The sequence below is a fragment of the Gymnoscopelus microlampas genome (assembly GCF_963454915.1).
Source record: "Gymnoscopelus microlampas genome assembly, chromosome: 3".
NCBI classification, from domain to species: Eukaryota; Metazoa; Chordata; class Actinopteri; order Myctophiformes; family Myctophidae; genus Gymnoscopelus; species Gymnoscopelus microlampas.
The window spans coordinates 41,452,281-41,467,938 of NC_139940.1; the positions used below are offsets into that span (position 1 = coordinate 41,452,281).

Genomic DNA, 15,658 nt, shown 5'->3' on the forward strand with positions numbered 1-15,658 from the left:
ATTTGTTGTTGGTAAACAAACAGCTGGATGCTAGGTGGATCAATACTCCTGCATGCCTCCCAGCGCGCCTGTCCGCCTCATACCACCTACACCACCAGCACCAGCTCCCTGTCACTTCAAAACCCTCTGACTCACACCACTACATAACAGCTGCTGCCGCTGTTTACCCACTTTAGCCCTTATATACATCATCATCATCATACGACCAGTTATGTTAAGTAAATAAGTACATTTACTCAAGTACTGCACGTAAGTATAATTTTTAGATACTTTTACTTTACTGGAGTATATTCAATTCTCAATACTTTTACTTCTACATCTCAGAGGAAAATATTGTACTTATACTCCACTGCAATTATTTGAAAACTTACTAGTTACTTTGAAGATTTTGATTATTATTACAAAACATACATTAACCACTTCAGCCCTATATATTTCGGCCATTTGAAAATAGCCGTTCTACAAGCTCACAATGCGACGCATTGTGAGCTTGTAGATCGGCTATTTTCAAAAGATTTGTATACATTTGAAAACTTTGAAATTGGACATTCTGCATAACGAGTAATTTAACTTTTGGTACTTTAAGTACATTTTGATGCCACTACTTTTGTACATTTTGAATTCCTGACTTTTACTTGTAACAGAGTATTTCTTTATTGCAGTGTTGATACTTTTACTAAATGTGAGTACTTTTTACACCACTGCATACGACAAATAAGGAAACTAGCAAGTCTACAAGGTCACAACGCATCGCAAAAAAACTAAAATTGAAACATTTTAAAACTTTTTAAAAAAAGTCTGAAATAGGGACGCCGAGGTTATTGTGGTTGACTGAATGAAACTCATGAAAGGTTATACATGGTATTTACATTCCATGTGAGAAGTGTTCACATGCACGGTCAACTAATTAATATAAGAATTGTGTTGTTGTTGTGAACATGCAGGGTGAGACTATTTAGGTAGGCGACTGCTTAGAGATATTTTCATTAAAGGACGACTTTACCCATGTTCAACCTGCCTTCATATAATTGATCCTCACTAATGATGATGATAATATGGTACCATTTTTTTCTACTCCGTCTGTGTCTCAGAGGAGGACGATATTCTTTAACATAAAACATGCGAATAAACAGCTGACAGTTGGGGAAATCGAAAAACGGGCTTTGCAGTTCCGTGCACATGGTAATGGTCAATGGCTGTGTGCAATGTATGTCAGATCAATAGCTCCAGCCACTGAGGCGAACCGGGCAGAACAGATTTGGGCTCACCACCGTCGCTCACACCACCCTCACAGAGCTTTGTGAAATTATAGGAGGATGGAAGCCATTTTTAACATTTAACACTCACACTTTCGAGATTTTTCAAAAATGTAAAAGAAAAAAAGAAAAAAGCAGATGTAGAAGCTTGTAGATCTGCTATTTTTGAATATCCAAAACAGAAATCTAAAATGACACTTTCCCGGTTTGAATGGGTTTAGGTTAGGGTTAGAATGGCGCAAAAAAAAAAAGTGCTAAAATTACCATCCTAAAATGTGGCTATCCTCACAAGCAAAGGCGTTGAGAGGCAGGTGTTAAAACTAGTGGCCGGGAATAATTTTTCAACCAATGGAAAAAATACAACAACCACTAAACAAATGCCAGCACATAAAAGAAAAACCCCAAAAGTGTGAGAACTGCAAGCCGCAGTGGAAGCAGCGGGCATACAGGAGTGAGAAATTAAACCTACTTTTTAGACAAAAGACAGACAAAGAAATGAGAGGATTAGAAGGAGCAGAGGAACAGAGAGAGCGAGAGAGGGGAGGGATTTCAAAGAGAGCGGGAGAGAGGAAGAACTATAGAGGGAAAAGGAGGGAGAGTGAGAGGTGGGGGGGATTAGAGATGGAGAGAAAGAGATTGTGGCCAGCTGAGAAAATACCAGACAAGAGAGAGGAGGGAGAGAGATGGCAGGATATTGAGAGGGTGAGAGGGTGTTGTTGGAGAGGAACGTGAGACACACAGACGGAGATACAGCAAGAATGTGACAAGAAGTTAACAAATATATGTATTGGGGTGCCCGCTGGCCTAGCGGACCAGACGGTCCTAGGCTCTAATGCAGCCTGACAGCACGTCGCGGGTTCGAATCCCGATCCCGATGACCGTTGCTGATGATCTACACTGTGTACTATCAATAAAGGCAGGAAAAGGAAAAAAGGACAAGAAAAGAAAATATATGTATATTGTCGATATCGGGCAGAAACATTGAATGTCAACATTGCATGTATTCGTCATGTTTCAACCGTTTAAACCCTATTTTATACAGAATCGGTACGTTGTGCGAAAGTAGCAAAAATAGATGATCTGCAAGCTTGTAGTCGGCTGTTTTGGAAAATGATAAGTACTGTATAATGATGAATGACATGCCCAAAGTAGGCACACCAGATTGATGGTTAAGTCTGTCTGTGCCCGTGGGTTTAATACATATTTATTCCAATAAAAGGTATTAACAGGATGCCTGACACAGCGAGTCCCGAGTTCAATTCCCGAGCCCGACGGACCTTTGCTACATGACACTCCCTGACTCTCTCTCCCCTATATATCGTTGCTGTCGGCAGAAACCTCTTATCTCCATATTCCAACTTTTTGTGTTAGTAAATTAATGCCCTACTTGATCATACTACTAGCGTCATACAAAAGCATAAAAAGTAGCTCCGCTACTTTTGCCGTTTTTGAATTTGAATCCTGAAAAATAACAGATTTGGACATATGAGGTTTCCACTCCAGACGATATGCAGAAAAAGTATTAACAGGAGCTTGTCACTAAATAATAATTACATTGTATCCATTGGAAACGCAGGTTCTTTCGTTTCCATTTCCTGAGAAGTAACGTTTTTGGAAACACAAGGTGTCGTTCGCCTCCGACATGCGACGACACACTGTATATAATACCAGAGCTGTATATTCTGAGACAGAACGGCGAACAGGTGGTTCAGACAGACAGTCATGAAGACAAAGTAGCAAGCCGGGTGTAAGAACGACCGACGGGACGACTGGAGGACGGGCTGAGAGAGAGAGAGAGAGAGAGAGCTAGATAAAGAGTGACAGAGAGATAGGGAACACGGTTGCAGGAAGTAGCAAAACACAGACACACAGACAGCTTTCAGCGCGGAACGACCAAGATAGACTAATGCAGAGACAGCGCACATCACTGGCAACGCTGACAGCATGCAGGGGAGAGAACAAGAGACAAGGAGCAGAGTAGAAGAAGAAGAAGAAGTCGAAGTAGAAGTAACAGAAGAAGAAGAGGAGGAGGGGGGGAGGGGGGGGAGGGAGGCAGAGATACACAATCGGAGAAACAGCCAGAATTAGAGCAACAAAAAAAAAAAGGAAGAAGACAAACAAAAATAACACGGGTAAGACAGGCAACCGGGGGATGTACTGGTAGAAACATGGCATCTTCTCTCCGCAATGCTGAACTTCTCAAGAACTCCCGTTGTGTGTGTTGACATCCACGGGTTTATTTTTGTTTTTTTTGTGTTTGTTTGCCTCGATGGTGTGGCATCATGCGGTCAGGAGTCAGGCAGGGACACGTGTTGTGTCAACGTGTAAGGGGGGACGAAAGGCCCTTATATACGGTAAAAATAACGAATGTTAGTTAAACTCTGGAGAGGGTAAAGATCTCCCTGTAAAGCCTGAGTTAAACTTGGTTGTGCGTGGGGCGGCGTGCACCAAAAACAGCTGATCTACGAGCTGTTGAGCTTGTAGATCATTGCGCTTGTAGAACATCAACGTGCAACTATAAGTAAAAATCGGGCATTAGGGTATTCAGATATATAAACTAAAACCTGTATTACACTACTGTCATATGATGGCTTCTGAAGAAGAATTATGGTAGAATTGCACTTTATATTGTTATTACGTTTTGCCTTATGTTCTGACCATCTGAATATCATAGTCAAGATGACATGACACAGGCCTGGTATTGGTACAGTATTGCTAAAGCTTGGTGCCGTGACACAAGCAAGTTCCCCTCTTATCTTTGTACTGTAACTATCCCTGCTTTCCCTTGAGAACTCTGTACCACCACATTGAATGTTTAATGTTCTCCCAAGATCTCCTGTATTAGCCTTCTATCTTATAACGTGAAGTGTCTCCGACATCAGTTTGCCTCAAAACAATGACTAATTGATACAGAAGTCCACAACATGCCCCCGGCAAAAATAGCCAATCAACAAGCTCGCGACGCGCCGCAAACATAGATCTGCTATTTTCGCCGAAATACAAATCAACCGTAACACGCAGGGCGGGGGGGCTTTTACCGAGGTATCCCGCGGGACAGAGCAGAGATATCGGGAGGTAAGATCGACATGACAAATGGGAGTGAGAGCGTGGCGGTGGCAGAGCCAGGCTGTGCCAGCCAGCACGGGGAGGGAGGATGCCAGCCAGAAGAAGCCTTGCTGGGCGTACATATGTAAAGCAGCAGGGGCCCAGCAGTGAGTGAGACTGGGGCTCTGGCCCAAACCTGAGCTCCTCACCGCTCCCCTCCACTGCATCAATCATCCACAACAGGGCCATGATGGCCCCGCCACATGCTGGGAGACAACACACACGCACGCGCGCGCACACACACACACACACACACACACACACACACACACACACACACACACACACACACACACACACACACACACACACACACACACACACACACACACACACACACACACACACACACACACACACACACACACACACACACACACACACACACGTATATGTGCAGTGCGCACACACATGCATGCCTACAGACACGTTCTGCAGTAAACACGCATTCATAAACACACACACACATACACACACACACACACACACAGGCATTCTGCAGCAGACATGTATTCATACATATACGCATGCACACACACGCGCACATGCACACACGCATGCGCGCGCGCGCACACACACACACACACACACACACACACACACACACACACACACACACACACACACACACACACACACACACACACACACACACACACACACACACACACACACACACACACACACACACACACACACTGCAGCAAACAGACACAACACGTACACCTTAAACAAATGCATACACAGCTGAGGCACATACAGCACTCACACGAGCGCATGTACACACACGCACACACCCTATCACACACACAAGGCACACAAAAAAAGAAAAAAAACTGAAATAGGTACCCTGTGCCCACAGGGTGCCCTCGCCCCCGACCATCTGTGACGCCGTGCCAACACACAGTGGGTGATATTTACATGGAGTCCCACTCCAAAAAAGAAAAAAGAAAAAAAAAACACAGAAGGGAAAAAAAAAAGAAAAAGAAATACTCACAAAGGGCCGCTTGGATTGCTTGATCTCCCCACACTCATTAAACATGGAAATGCATGCAAATGTATGCACCTCTAGAAATCCACCTTGGGCCAGAGTGAGCGAGCGAGCGAGCGTGTGCGTGTGTGTGTGTGTGTGTGTGTGTGTGTGTGTGTGTGTGTGTGTGTGTGTGTGTGTGTGTGTGTGTGTGTGTGTGTGTGTGTGTGTGTGTGTGCGCTTGTGTTACTATACTTGTGAGGGCCAAATGTCCCCCCCACAGTAGCTGCCTCATTCCACTGCCATTTTTAACCACTTGAACCCTCTATTCGTAGTAAAACAGACCGTACGATGCACTGTACTTTGTGCGTTCTTTTTCGATCGACACCAAATTTCTTCGACCAAAAATAGCAGATCTACAGCGTCACAATGCGTCGAGGTTGTAGATCGGGTTTTTTGTCCGAAGGTCCCCCCCCACCCAGAATAGGCATGCTGGGGGGGCACAACACACATTGTTTGTCTTGCGCGATTAATTCGCCTCCAAAATATATTTTTTTCACAGTGTTTGTGTGAGTACTACATCCACACAACCTATCATTTATTTTCAGAAGGATGTCGATTTATCACTATGAAGGGGCATCAACCTGTATGAATGAGACATCAGCTACATGAGTAGTCGTATGCAAAATATTCACTTTATATTATTCATTATTCATATTCTTTTTTCCCCCGTTTATTCAGCACTACAATTTAGGCATTTAGCAGATGCTCTTAACCAGTGTGACTTACAATAAGCAAGATAAACACATACAGCACATCAAATGCAGAGAGATAGTGTTATGCCTCACTAAACTAGTATCACGAGTAACCAAGAACCTGGCATCACGCCCCCAGTGTGTAAAGACCTTTAGAGATATGCCTGATTCATACTTATTTATTTGTGTCGTGCAGCAAAAATAGCATGTGTCTTTAGGGTTGGGGTTAAAGTGTGTGTGTGTGTGTGTGTGTACTGTGTCTGTGGGTGATAGTAGTGTTTGTGAGGAAAGTAGCCTACATGCTTTGGCAACTATCTCTAATCCAGTGAAACTCAGTCACACTGTTGACGCTAGGTGTGCATGTTACACTGTATGTGGTTACTTTATTTGAAAATGGTACACGCGGCTGCATTAGTTTACATGTAGCATAAGGCTAAGCGCGTGCGAGTCCTCCCACTTAATACAACAACATTGTTTTGAATTTCTAATACCTTTTGGGAGGTGATGAGAGAGAGAGAGAGAGAGAGAGAGAGAGAGAGAGAGAGAGAGAGAGAGAGATGGGGGAGATTCCAGATGTGGCACAAGGGATTGTGTTGGTAAATATATCATCTGTCAGTCAAATACAGCGCGGGGCCTATGCCAGCCACAGTGCTGTAGGCTAAATACTCCTATTATATTTGTGCAGCAGCAGCAGCAGCAGTGAGCCAGGCTCCATCCATGCTGCTCCCCTGGGAACCAGGCATGTCTTTGCTCAAAGACCGGCCTGACTGCCACCGTATATATACCATGGTGCAGGAACACGCACCGTGCACGGCCTGGCTGCCACCGTCAGTGTTGCCAGGTCTGCTTATTATAATTTCATTTCCCCCCCAAGATTTTATTTGAAAATGGCAGATCTACAAGCTCACAACGGGTCGCACCGCGACACGTTGTGAGCTTGTAGATCTGCTATTTTCAAATAGCTGATGTATATGTTTAAAGTGCTCACGTGGCCCATAGTCGCTTCTTTTGGGCTTGTTTTCCTAGACCTGGTTGCTTGTTTCTCTCACAGAATCAGGCAACACATGTACCATGGTGCTGGAACACGCACCATGCACATACTGTACGTACATTACACACACACGCATGGGTGTTACTATACTGGTGAGGACACTAAAACATTTTAGGATGCCAATATAAATTCCACTTTCATCCTTTATTTGGCCGAGAAATTTGACGAATAAATTACACAATAAATGATGCCTCATTCATACAGGTGGATGATTTTATTTGCGGTGTAAAATATTTGGATGTAATATTGGTGTTCTGTGTGGATGTACTCATGACTTAAACAGCAGTTTAAATAAATGCTTCCGGTGTGCATGGACCTCAACTCAAAACATTTTTTTTAACCATAAAACAACAATTTCCTCACAATGTCTATAGTTCTCACTTTCTACTATACTTGTGGGGACATTTAGCGCTCAAGTATTGTAATACAACGAACACACACACACACACACAGATGTGAGAGGAGACAGAGTAGGGAGAGGAGGTCAGGGTGCCAGGTCGGGTGGAGGTAGGGCCAGATAGGTGTCCATGTCTGTGTAGATGCTTCTCTGTGTGTGTGTGTGTGTGTGTGTGTGTGTGTGTGTGTGTGTGTTGTGTGTGTGTGTGCGTGCACGCGCACTTGCACGTGTGCGTCTATGTGTCAGTGAGTTTTTGTGTGAAATGTGTACAGTACGTAACGTTATGTGGTGGCTTCTCTCTGTTCTGTGTGCGTGTGTATGTGTGTATCAGTGAGTTTGTGTATGGTGTGCTTGCTTCTCTCGGTTTTGTGTGCGTGCGTGTGCTTCTGTGTGTGTGTGTGTGCGTGCATGTGCGTGCATGTGTGTGTTGTTTTAGTGACAACGTCTTCAGTGGCAACAGAGCACAAAAATAATACCCACATTATTCCTTGAACCTCTATTGTAATATGTGGCAGCACAGAATAAAGCCACTGCCAGTCATGGTTACAAGATGTTTTTCTTTTTTTAAATCACTGTATTGCGTGCGCACGCGCGCTTGCTCACACACACACACACACACACACACACACACACACACACACACACACACACACACACACACACACACACACACACACACACACACACACACACACACACACACACACACACACACACACACACACATGGTTCCTCTGCTTCGTTCTTCTCCTGATCCCCCCCCCCTCCTCTCCCTCCCTCCTCCCTCGTTCTCTCGCTCTCAGCCTGGTCTTGAAAGCAGCTCTCTCTCTCTCTCATAGCCAACGGGAAGCATACTGTTCTGTTTACATCACACTAGCTACATTACAGCACTGCAATCTCTCTCTCTCTCTCTCCTCTCCCCCTCTATCTCTCTCTACCTCCCATCCTCCCCCCCCTAGCTCTCTCTCTCTCTCTCTCTGTGCATGTGAAACAGAGCTAATATCGCCTAAGAATTGGAAATATAGAGCAGACATTTGAAGCCATTTGCTTTGTGCAATGAGGGTTAGTGTAGGGTTAGCACTAGCGTGTGTGCGTGCTTGTGCTTGTGTGTGTGTGTGTGTGTGTGTGCGTGCGTGCGTGCGTGCGTGCGTACGTGCGTGCGTGCGTGCGTGCGTGCGTGCGTGCGTGCGACAGCAAATCCAAGGGAGAGAGGAAACGACAGAGCACAGAGGGAGAGGAAATGAGAGAGAGAGGAAGAGAGAGAGAGAGAGAGAGAGAGAGAGAGAGAGAGAGAGAGTAGATATGGAGAGATAGAAGCGGGGGATGCAGACAGTCAGCCCTGTGTCTCATGGTGTTTACTGCCCCGCGGCGCACACGCTCTCTCTCTCTCTCTCTCTCCTTCACTGCACTAGAAGGTCAGTCCAGCTGCAGCCTCACGTTCTGTCTCTCTCTTCTCTCTCTCTCTTCTCTCTCTCTCTCTCTCTTCTCTCTCTCTGTCCACTCCCTCTTTTTTTTCATTCACCAGCGAGCACTTTGACAATTGTCATCATGACAAATCAATACGGAATCTCTGCAGACCTGCCAGAAACACTCCCGTACGCCCGCACCCCACCCCACCCCTCCAACCCCCCACCCCTCCATCTCTCCATCCCACCATCCCGCTGCCCTTGAGTAAAACACTGATCCACTAGATAGCCCAGTTAAAGCCCCCTTTCCAGGGCTCTGAGGTCTATTTCCTTTCCTTTCGGTCTCTCTCTCTCTCTCTCTCTCTCTCTCTCTCTCTCTCTCTCTCTCTCTCTCTCTCTCTCTCTCTCTCTCTCTCTCTCTCTCTCTCTCTCTCTCTCTCTCTCTCTCTCTCTCTCTCCCCCCCTCTCCCATTTCATTCACCTCGCTCTCTTCCTGTCTAGTATTTCCTCGGGCTGTTCTCCTGGTAAGTGACGTTGGAGTGGCCTGCCTTATTTACAGACCCATGTGTGTGTGTGTGTGTGTGTGTGTGTGTGTGTGTGTGTGTGTGTGTGTGTGTGCGCGTGTGTGTGTGTGGGGGGGGTTTTGCTGTTCACGTGTCGTGCCACCCCGTTTCCTAGGAGGAGCGTGGCCGTGCACTGATTCACGGCGAGCTCTGACGCGTGTTAACCGGTGTGTGTGCTGATTAGCGGTGAGTTGCACGGTGGCGCGGTGGAGGCGAGCATCAGATGCGAGTGTTAATGCGTGTTGTTGCGAGAGAGCGAGCGCACCGGCGCAGTGACTCCTCTCTGGCTAGCGGTAATGAGCAGCGCAGGCGGCTCTGCTGCGTGTGCTCCCGCCACTCCGGGCCCCCAGCGCTCTCCTCCGTGACTCTCCTCCGACGCGCCGGGCCTGAGTAATTGGTCACAGAGGGGACAGTCAATCTGCAGGAGGACGTGGTGGAAGAGAGGGAGAGGAGGAGGCGCACGGACAGAAAGGGAGCATGTGTGTGTGTGTGTGTGTGTGTGTGTGTGTGTGTGTGTGTGTGTGTGTGTGTGTGTGTGTGTGTGTGTGTGTGTGTGTGTGTGTGTGTGCGTTTATTACTATACTTGTAAGGGCCAAAATGTCCCCACATAAGTATATCGTTGCTGTCGGGCAGAAACCTCTTATTTACATCTTCGCACTTTTCTTGTTTTTCCGTTAAAAAAAGCCCTAAAAGTAGCAGATCCACAAGTTCGCGCCGAGTTTCGAGCTTGTAGATCTGTGACTTTTGCTATTCTTGAATTTGAATCCTGAAACAACAGTTTTGGTCATATGAGGTTTCCACCCGACAGAGACGATATTCGAATTTAAGAAATATAGACATTGTGAGGACAATCTCCCTGGTGAAATGGTAGATTTTATTCTTTGTTCTAAAAAAAGTATTTGGGGGGTTCCAATTAGGAAAAGATTCAGACTGGGGTTAGGGTCAGACATGTAGAGGTTATAGGTTATGGGGTTGTTAGGGTTATTGGACTTATGCTCGATTTATACAGTACTTTGCGTGCCTGTGTCGCACGCCGAACATATTCGATCTACCAGCTCACAACGCGCTGCAGCGCGACACGCTGTGAGCTTGTAGATTGACTGATGTTCGGCTTTAGGGTGGGAAATGGCAAAACATTTAAGAAAATGGTATTCATAAAATCACTCACTGTTCTAAAAATGTCCTCACAAATATAGTAATAGTGTGTGTATGTGTGTGTGTGTGTGTGTGTGTGTGTGTGTGTGTGTGTGTGTGTGTGTGTGTGTGTGTGTGTGTGTGTGTGTGTGTGTGTGTGTGTGTGTGCGTGTGCTTGTGTGTAGGGAGGAGATGGGCGGGTTGGGGGGGTGTCTCTTTCATCTCTGCAGCTTTTTCTCCATAAACCTCCAACTGTTTACAAGGGCTGATGCCTACACACACACACACACACACACACACACACACACACACACACACACACACACACACACACACACACACACACACACACACACACACACACACACACACACACACACACAGTGAGTCAACCTCACCCCCCCCCCCCGCCCCCATCTTCACCATCTTCACCACCTCCACACACAGACACACACACACACACACACCCGCGTGCACACGCACACACAGCCAAACACAGTATAAATGACCTCAGCTCACGCTTGTCTGCAGAGTATGGATTCTAATCAGACTTGGGCAGTATTGTGTCTGTCAAACCCAGCCAAGGTTACTTAACCTTCCAGTCTTAATTTCCCGTCCTTTCTAAAGGCTTCCTCCATATCAAACATCCACACGTTTTTATAAAAAAAAGAGAAAAAAAAGAAAAGACGGAAGCGCTCAGGGAGGAAAATGAAGATTGCCATGCTTGACTGAAGCTGGGAGATGAGAGGAGGAGGATGATTCACACTGCCAGGCCCAAATGAACTGATCCGAGTTGGACTGAACTGTGCCGCTCTATTCTTATGCTTACATCCATACCAGCCAGTCCCAACTATGTGGGCCAGGGCCCATTATCAAGATTTTATTGATAATAGGACATTAAAATAAAAATACAATTATGTTAAACCAATTTCATGGTATTTTTTGAGTGGTGCCAACCACTCCTACATTTGACTTTGTCCATGTGTCCGTGTGTCCGTGTGTCTGTGTGTCCGTGTGTCCGTATGTCCGTCCGTCTGTATGTCCGTCCGTCCGTATGTCCGTCCGTATGTTTGAGCACGGCTGATTGGTCAAGCTTCGCGTGACACGTGACAATATGTTGTCACGTATCACGTGACAACATATTGTTGCTGATTGCAACACAAGGATGCAACCAGTTACACTTTCAAAGGCACCACTCTCTTCACACTGGGTGTGATTTTTTATCTAAAACCTTGAAAATGTTGTTTTCATTGTGATACCGATGAATAGGAACTTCAAGTACAGTACACTATGTTAGTTCCATTGAACCAAGCCGGAACACGATCGATTGATTGATTGTTCATTAAAATAAACACGTCTGAAAAATGCTCGCAGCTCAGATGGGTGGGCCAGATGGGTGGGCTTGCTGGACCGCGAACACTTTCAAGATTTTCAAGCGGGCCCTGATGCAGAAAAGGTTGGGAAACCATGACCTATACCCAGTGCTACTGGCAAAGGACAATGTAAAGGACCGGAGTCACGTCTTTCCTGTGAAATAAACAACCTTCTATTTTCTTGAGGAAAACAAAGCACTTAACCTATTAAGAACTGAGGTTCCGATTCTACAAAATGTCTTCTAAATCCTAACAGTTTTCTGAAAAACCTATGTTGCTATAATATCAGTGGTTCTCAAACTTTCTCATGTCAAGGACCACTCAAAATGATATGTATTTGGCCACGGACCCCCATCTCAAAATATGTTGTTCCACGGACCCCCCCAGAAATGTTTGCTTTAAAAATATACATTCAAAGATTGCAAAGATTGCAAAGATTTTTCAAAAATAGCAGATATACAAGATCATAGCGTGGCACTCGGTGCCGCACTATAAGCTTGCATATCTGCTATTTTTGAAAAGCTAAAGTATAAAATAATGGTTTAAGTGGTTACACAGATGCGTTCCCGGTTTTAATGGGTTAAGTCAAATGTCTGTTCTATTCTCATGAAACTTTTTTTTAGGTTTTATTGAATGTGTCAGTTCAGCGAGGAGACTGCGTGCACATCTTGTACCTGTTTTAAATTGTGAACATCGTACCTGTTTTAGGGCAGGTGCTGGAGAACAAGGCAAAGATCAAGGAGGGAAAACCGCACACTAAGATTGTAGCTCCCTAAGAAATGTATTCAAAATGGCAATGTTTCGACCTTCTTTATTGTATGTTGAAAGCAGAAGAGAAAGAGAGAGAGAAACCCGGATTGTAAAACAGGTTAAATAAACAGATATAGCCCTAAACGGTCAAAACGTTGCCCTTTGAATGATTATTTTCGGTAACTACAGTACAATGCAGTGTGCGGATGTCTTAACTTCTCTTTTATTGAATTTGTCAACATTTTGCATGGTGACATCATGGTGTAGTGCAGTGGTTCTCAACCAGTGGTCCGGGGACCACCAGTGGTCCTTGAGGGGGTTCCAGGTGGTCCCCAGCTAAATGATGGAGAGTTGGTAACCAAATGGACCCTTATAGATCTTTAACAGTTACAGAGTTACATTATTGTTAAACATCTGCATTACTTAATTAAAGAATTGTTATTTTGATCAACATTTGCCTGTTATATCTCCTGTGGTACCAACAACAAGTCTTGGGTCTGAGAGGCTAAATCTCATCAAACGGTGGTCCATGGCTCAAATGCCGAATAAATAATTGACCTTGATATGAAAAGGGTTGAAAACCACTGGTGCAGTGGCCTGAATTTGGCAAGTAATAATATAGGGATTCCCGGAATAATATAAGTAATTCCCGGTATTCTAAAGAGGTGCAGACAGCCCTGATCATCCATTATGAGAGGAGGTCAAGCAAGCTCCTGCCCTCAGCGTAGTGTTTCAGGAACACTAACTTCTCAGTGTCCAGAAACACCCTGAATAGAAAGACTAATAGCCTTCCATCCTTATGACTGTGTATCTGTCTCTTATCCTCAAATGCAGCACTCGTGCCGCATTTGTGAGTTTGTATATCTGCCATTTTTGAATATAAGTATAAAAAATAAGTATAAAATAGGGTTCAAGTGGTTGAACCTGATTGTGGATTCTATAGTATTAATCCATTCAATCCGGGAACACATCTGTGTCATTTTAGATTTGAGCTATAACCATTATTTTAGACTTTGGCTATTCAAAAATAGCAGATATACAAGCTCATAGTGCCGCGGTATGAACTTGTGGATGTGCTATTTTTGAAAAATCTTGAACATTTGTGCAAATCTTTGAATATACGGTATATATTTAAAAGCGACAAATGTGTAACTCAAATCTTTGCTTCTGGAGGTTCATGGAACAAAATATTTTACAAATGTTCGCTTTAAAAAATATATTTTCAAAGATTTGCGCTATAAGCTTGTATATCTGATATTTTTCATTAGCCAAAGAAATCTGAAATGACAGCGATGCATTCCCAGATTGAACGGGTTAGCACATTTTGCTGCTGGCCCCCCCGGAACCCCTTCAAGGACCCCCAAGTGTGTCACACACCTGTAGCGTCCAGACGCCTCGTGGCCGCTCCCCCCAGCAGTGGACTGACATCATGGTCCAGCCTCTCAGGCCGCGGGCGGAGGCGTCGTTGGGCCTGGTGCCCAGCAGCGTGGACACTGTCCCCGACGGAGACCTCAGCTCCACGGACAGGTCACCACGACACACACTGCTCATGTTCACCTTCAGCTGGCAGAGAGAGAGAGAGAGAGAGAGAGAGAGAGAGAGAGAGAGAGAGAGAGAGAGAGAGAGAGAGAGAGAGAGAGAGAGATGGACGTAAGGATGGAGGCAGGAAATTGTTGCTGTCGCCGGGCAGAAAAACCTCTTGTCTCCGTATTTTAACTTTGTGTGTTTTTTTGGGGGAAATTAGCACCCTACACTTGATCATGCTATAGTGTCAAACAAAAGCATCAAAAGTAGCAGATCTGTAAGCTCAAAGATCTTGTAGATCTGCTACTTGCTATTTTTTTTATTTTAATCCTGAAAAGTAACAGTTATGGACATATGAGGTTTCCACCAGACAGAGACGATATAAGGAAGGGGCACAGAGCCAAAAGTATAGGGCTTCAACAACAGCTAATCGAACTAATCGATACAAATACAAAAATCCGTATTATAGGTTAAAAACAAGTTTAAAAAAAAAAAACATTTTCTTTTCAAAAATAGTAAAAATCCTCTATTTTCTGAGATGTACAGAGAGGTCACACACTGCTCATGTTCACCTTCAGCTGGCAGGAGGAGAGAGAGAGAGGGGAGGAGGGAGGAGGCAAGGAAATCAGCAATGGTGGACAGTAACAAAGTACATTTACTTGAGTACTATATTTTATTTGAGTATTTTGTATTTTTGGATACTTATGACTTTCACTCCACTGCATTTCAAAGACAGATACCGTATTGTACATTTAACTCCATTACATTTTTAGGAAGGGAAAAGTGCATTATGAATCAGCAACTTAAGCCCTATTTCAATTAGTGAAAATAACAGGTCTACAAGCTCACAACGCGCCGCAGGGTGATGCCTTGTGATCCTCTTTCCCTTTATGCTCTTATTTTCTATCTTCTCACTGCAATGATGGGTCTGCACCATCAATAATTTCACCCATATTACCTGTAATGCAATCTGGGAACCCATCATCAATAAAAGCCCTCCACTTCCAGCGGTGCGCCTATGTTTTCATTCCCACTAACAATATTTCTCCACGGAACACTAACACCATTTCTCCCAAAGAACATGGATTGTTTTGGTTATAAGCCCTCTTGTTTCTATGATGAAAGAGCAAGTTAAAATGTTACTAACTTTCCATGGTTTTGTCAGCTAGGCTATGTGATGTGACAAATAAAGATTGATTGATTGATTGATTGATTGACTGACTGAGCACCTTTCACTTGTAGTCGAGTAAAATTTGAAGGATTATCTGTCAAGGATTATCTGTACTTTGACTCAAGTATACTGGGACTAAGTACTTTGTCCACCATTGGAGATAAGAAAGAGGGAGAGATACAAAAGAGGGGGGTGGAGTTGGT

The 15,658-nt window shown here is 44.6% G+C and overlaps 1 protein-coding gene across 1 annotated transcript in view; it reads right to left on the reverse strand.

The window, feature by feature from the left end:
• Positions 1-15,658, reverse strand: part of LOC311041854 (endoprotease bli-like) — a gene marked incomplete at both ends in the record, with an annotated part of 263,748 nt that overhangs the window by 19,206 nt on the left and 228,884 nt on the right. Inside the window, one exon of the mRNA XM_084052339.1 lies at positions 14,138-14,323. Coding sequence (XP_083908465.1) covers positions 14,138-14,323 — 186 coding nt within the window. The remainder of the gene's footprint in view (positions 1-14,137; positions 14,324-15,658) is intronic.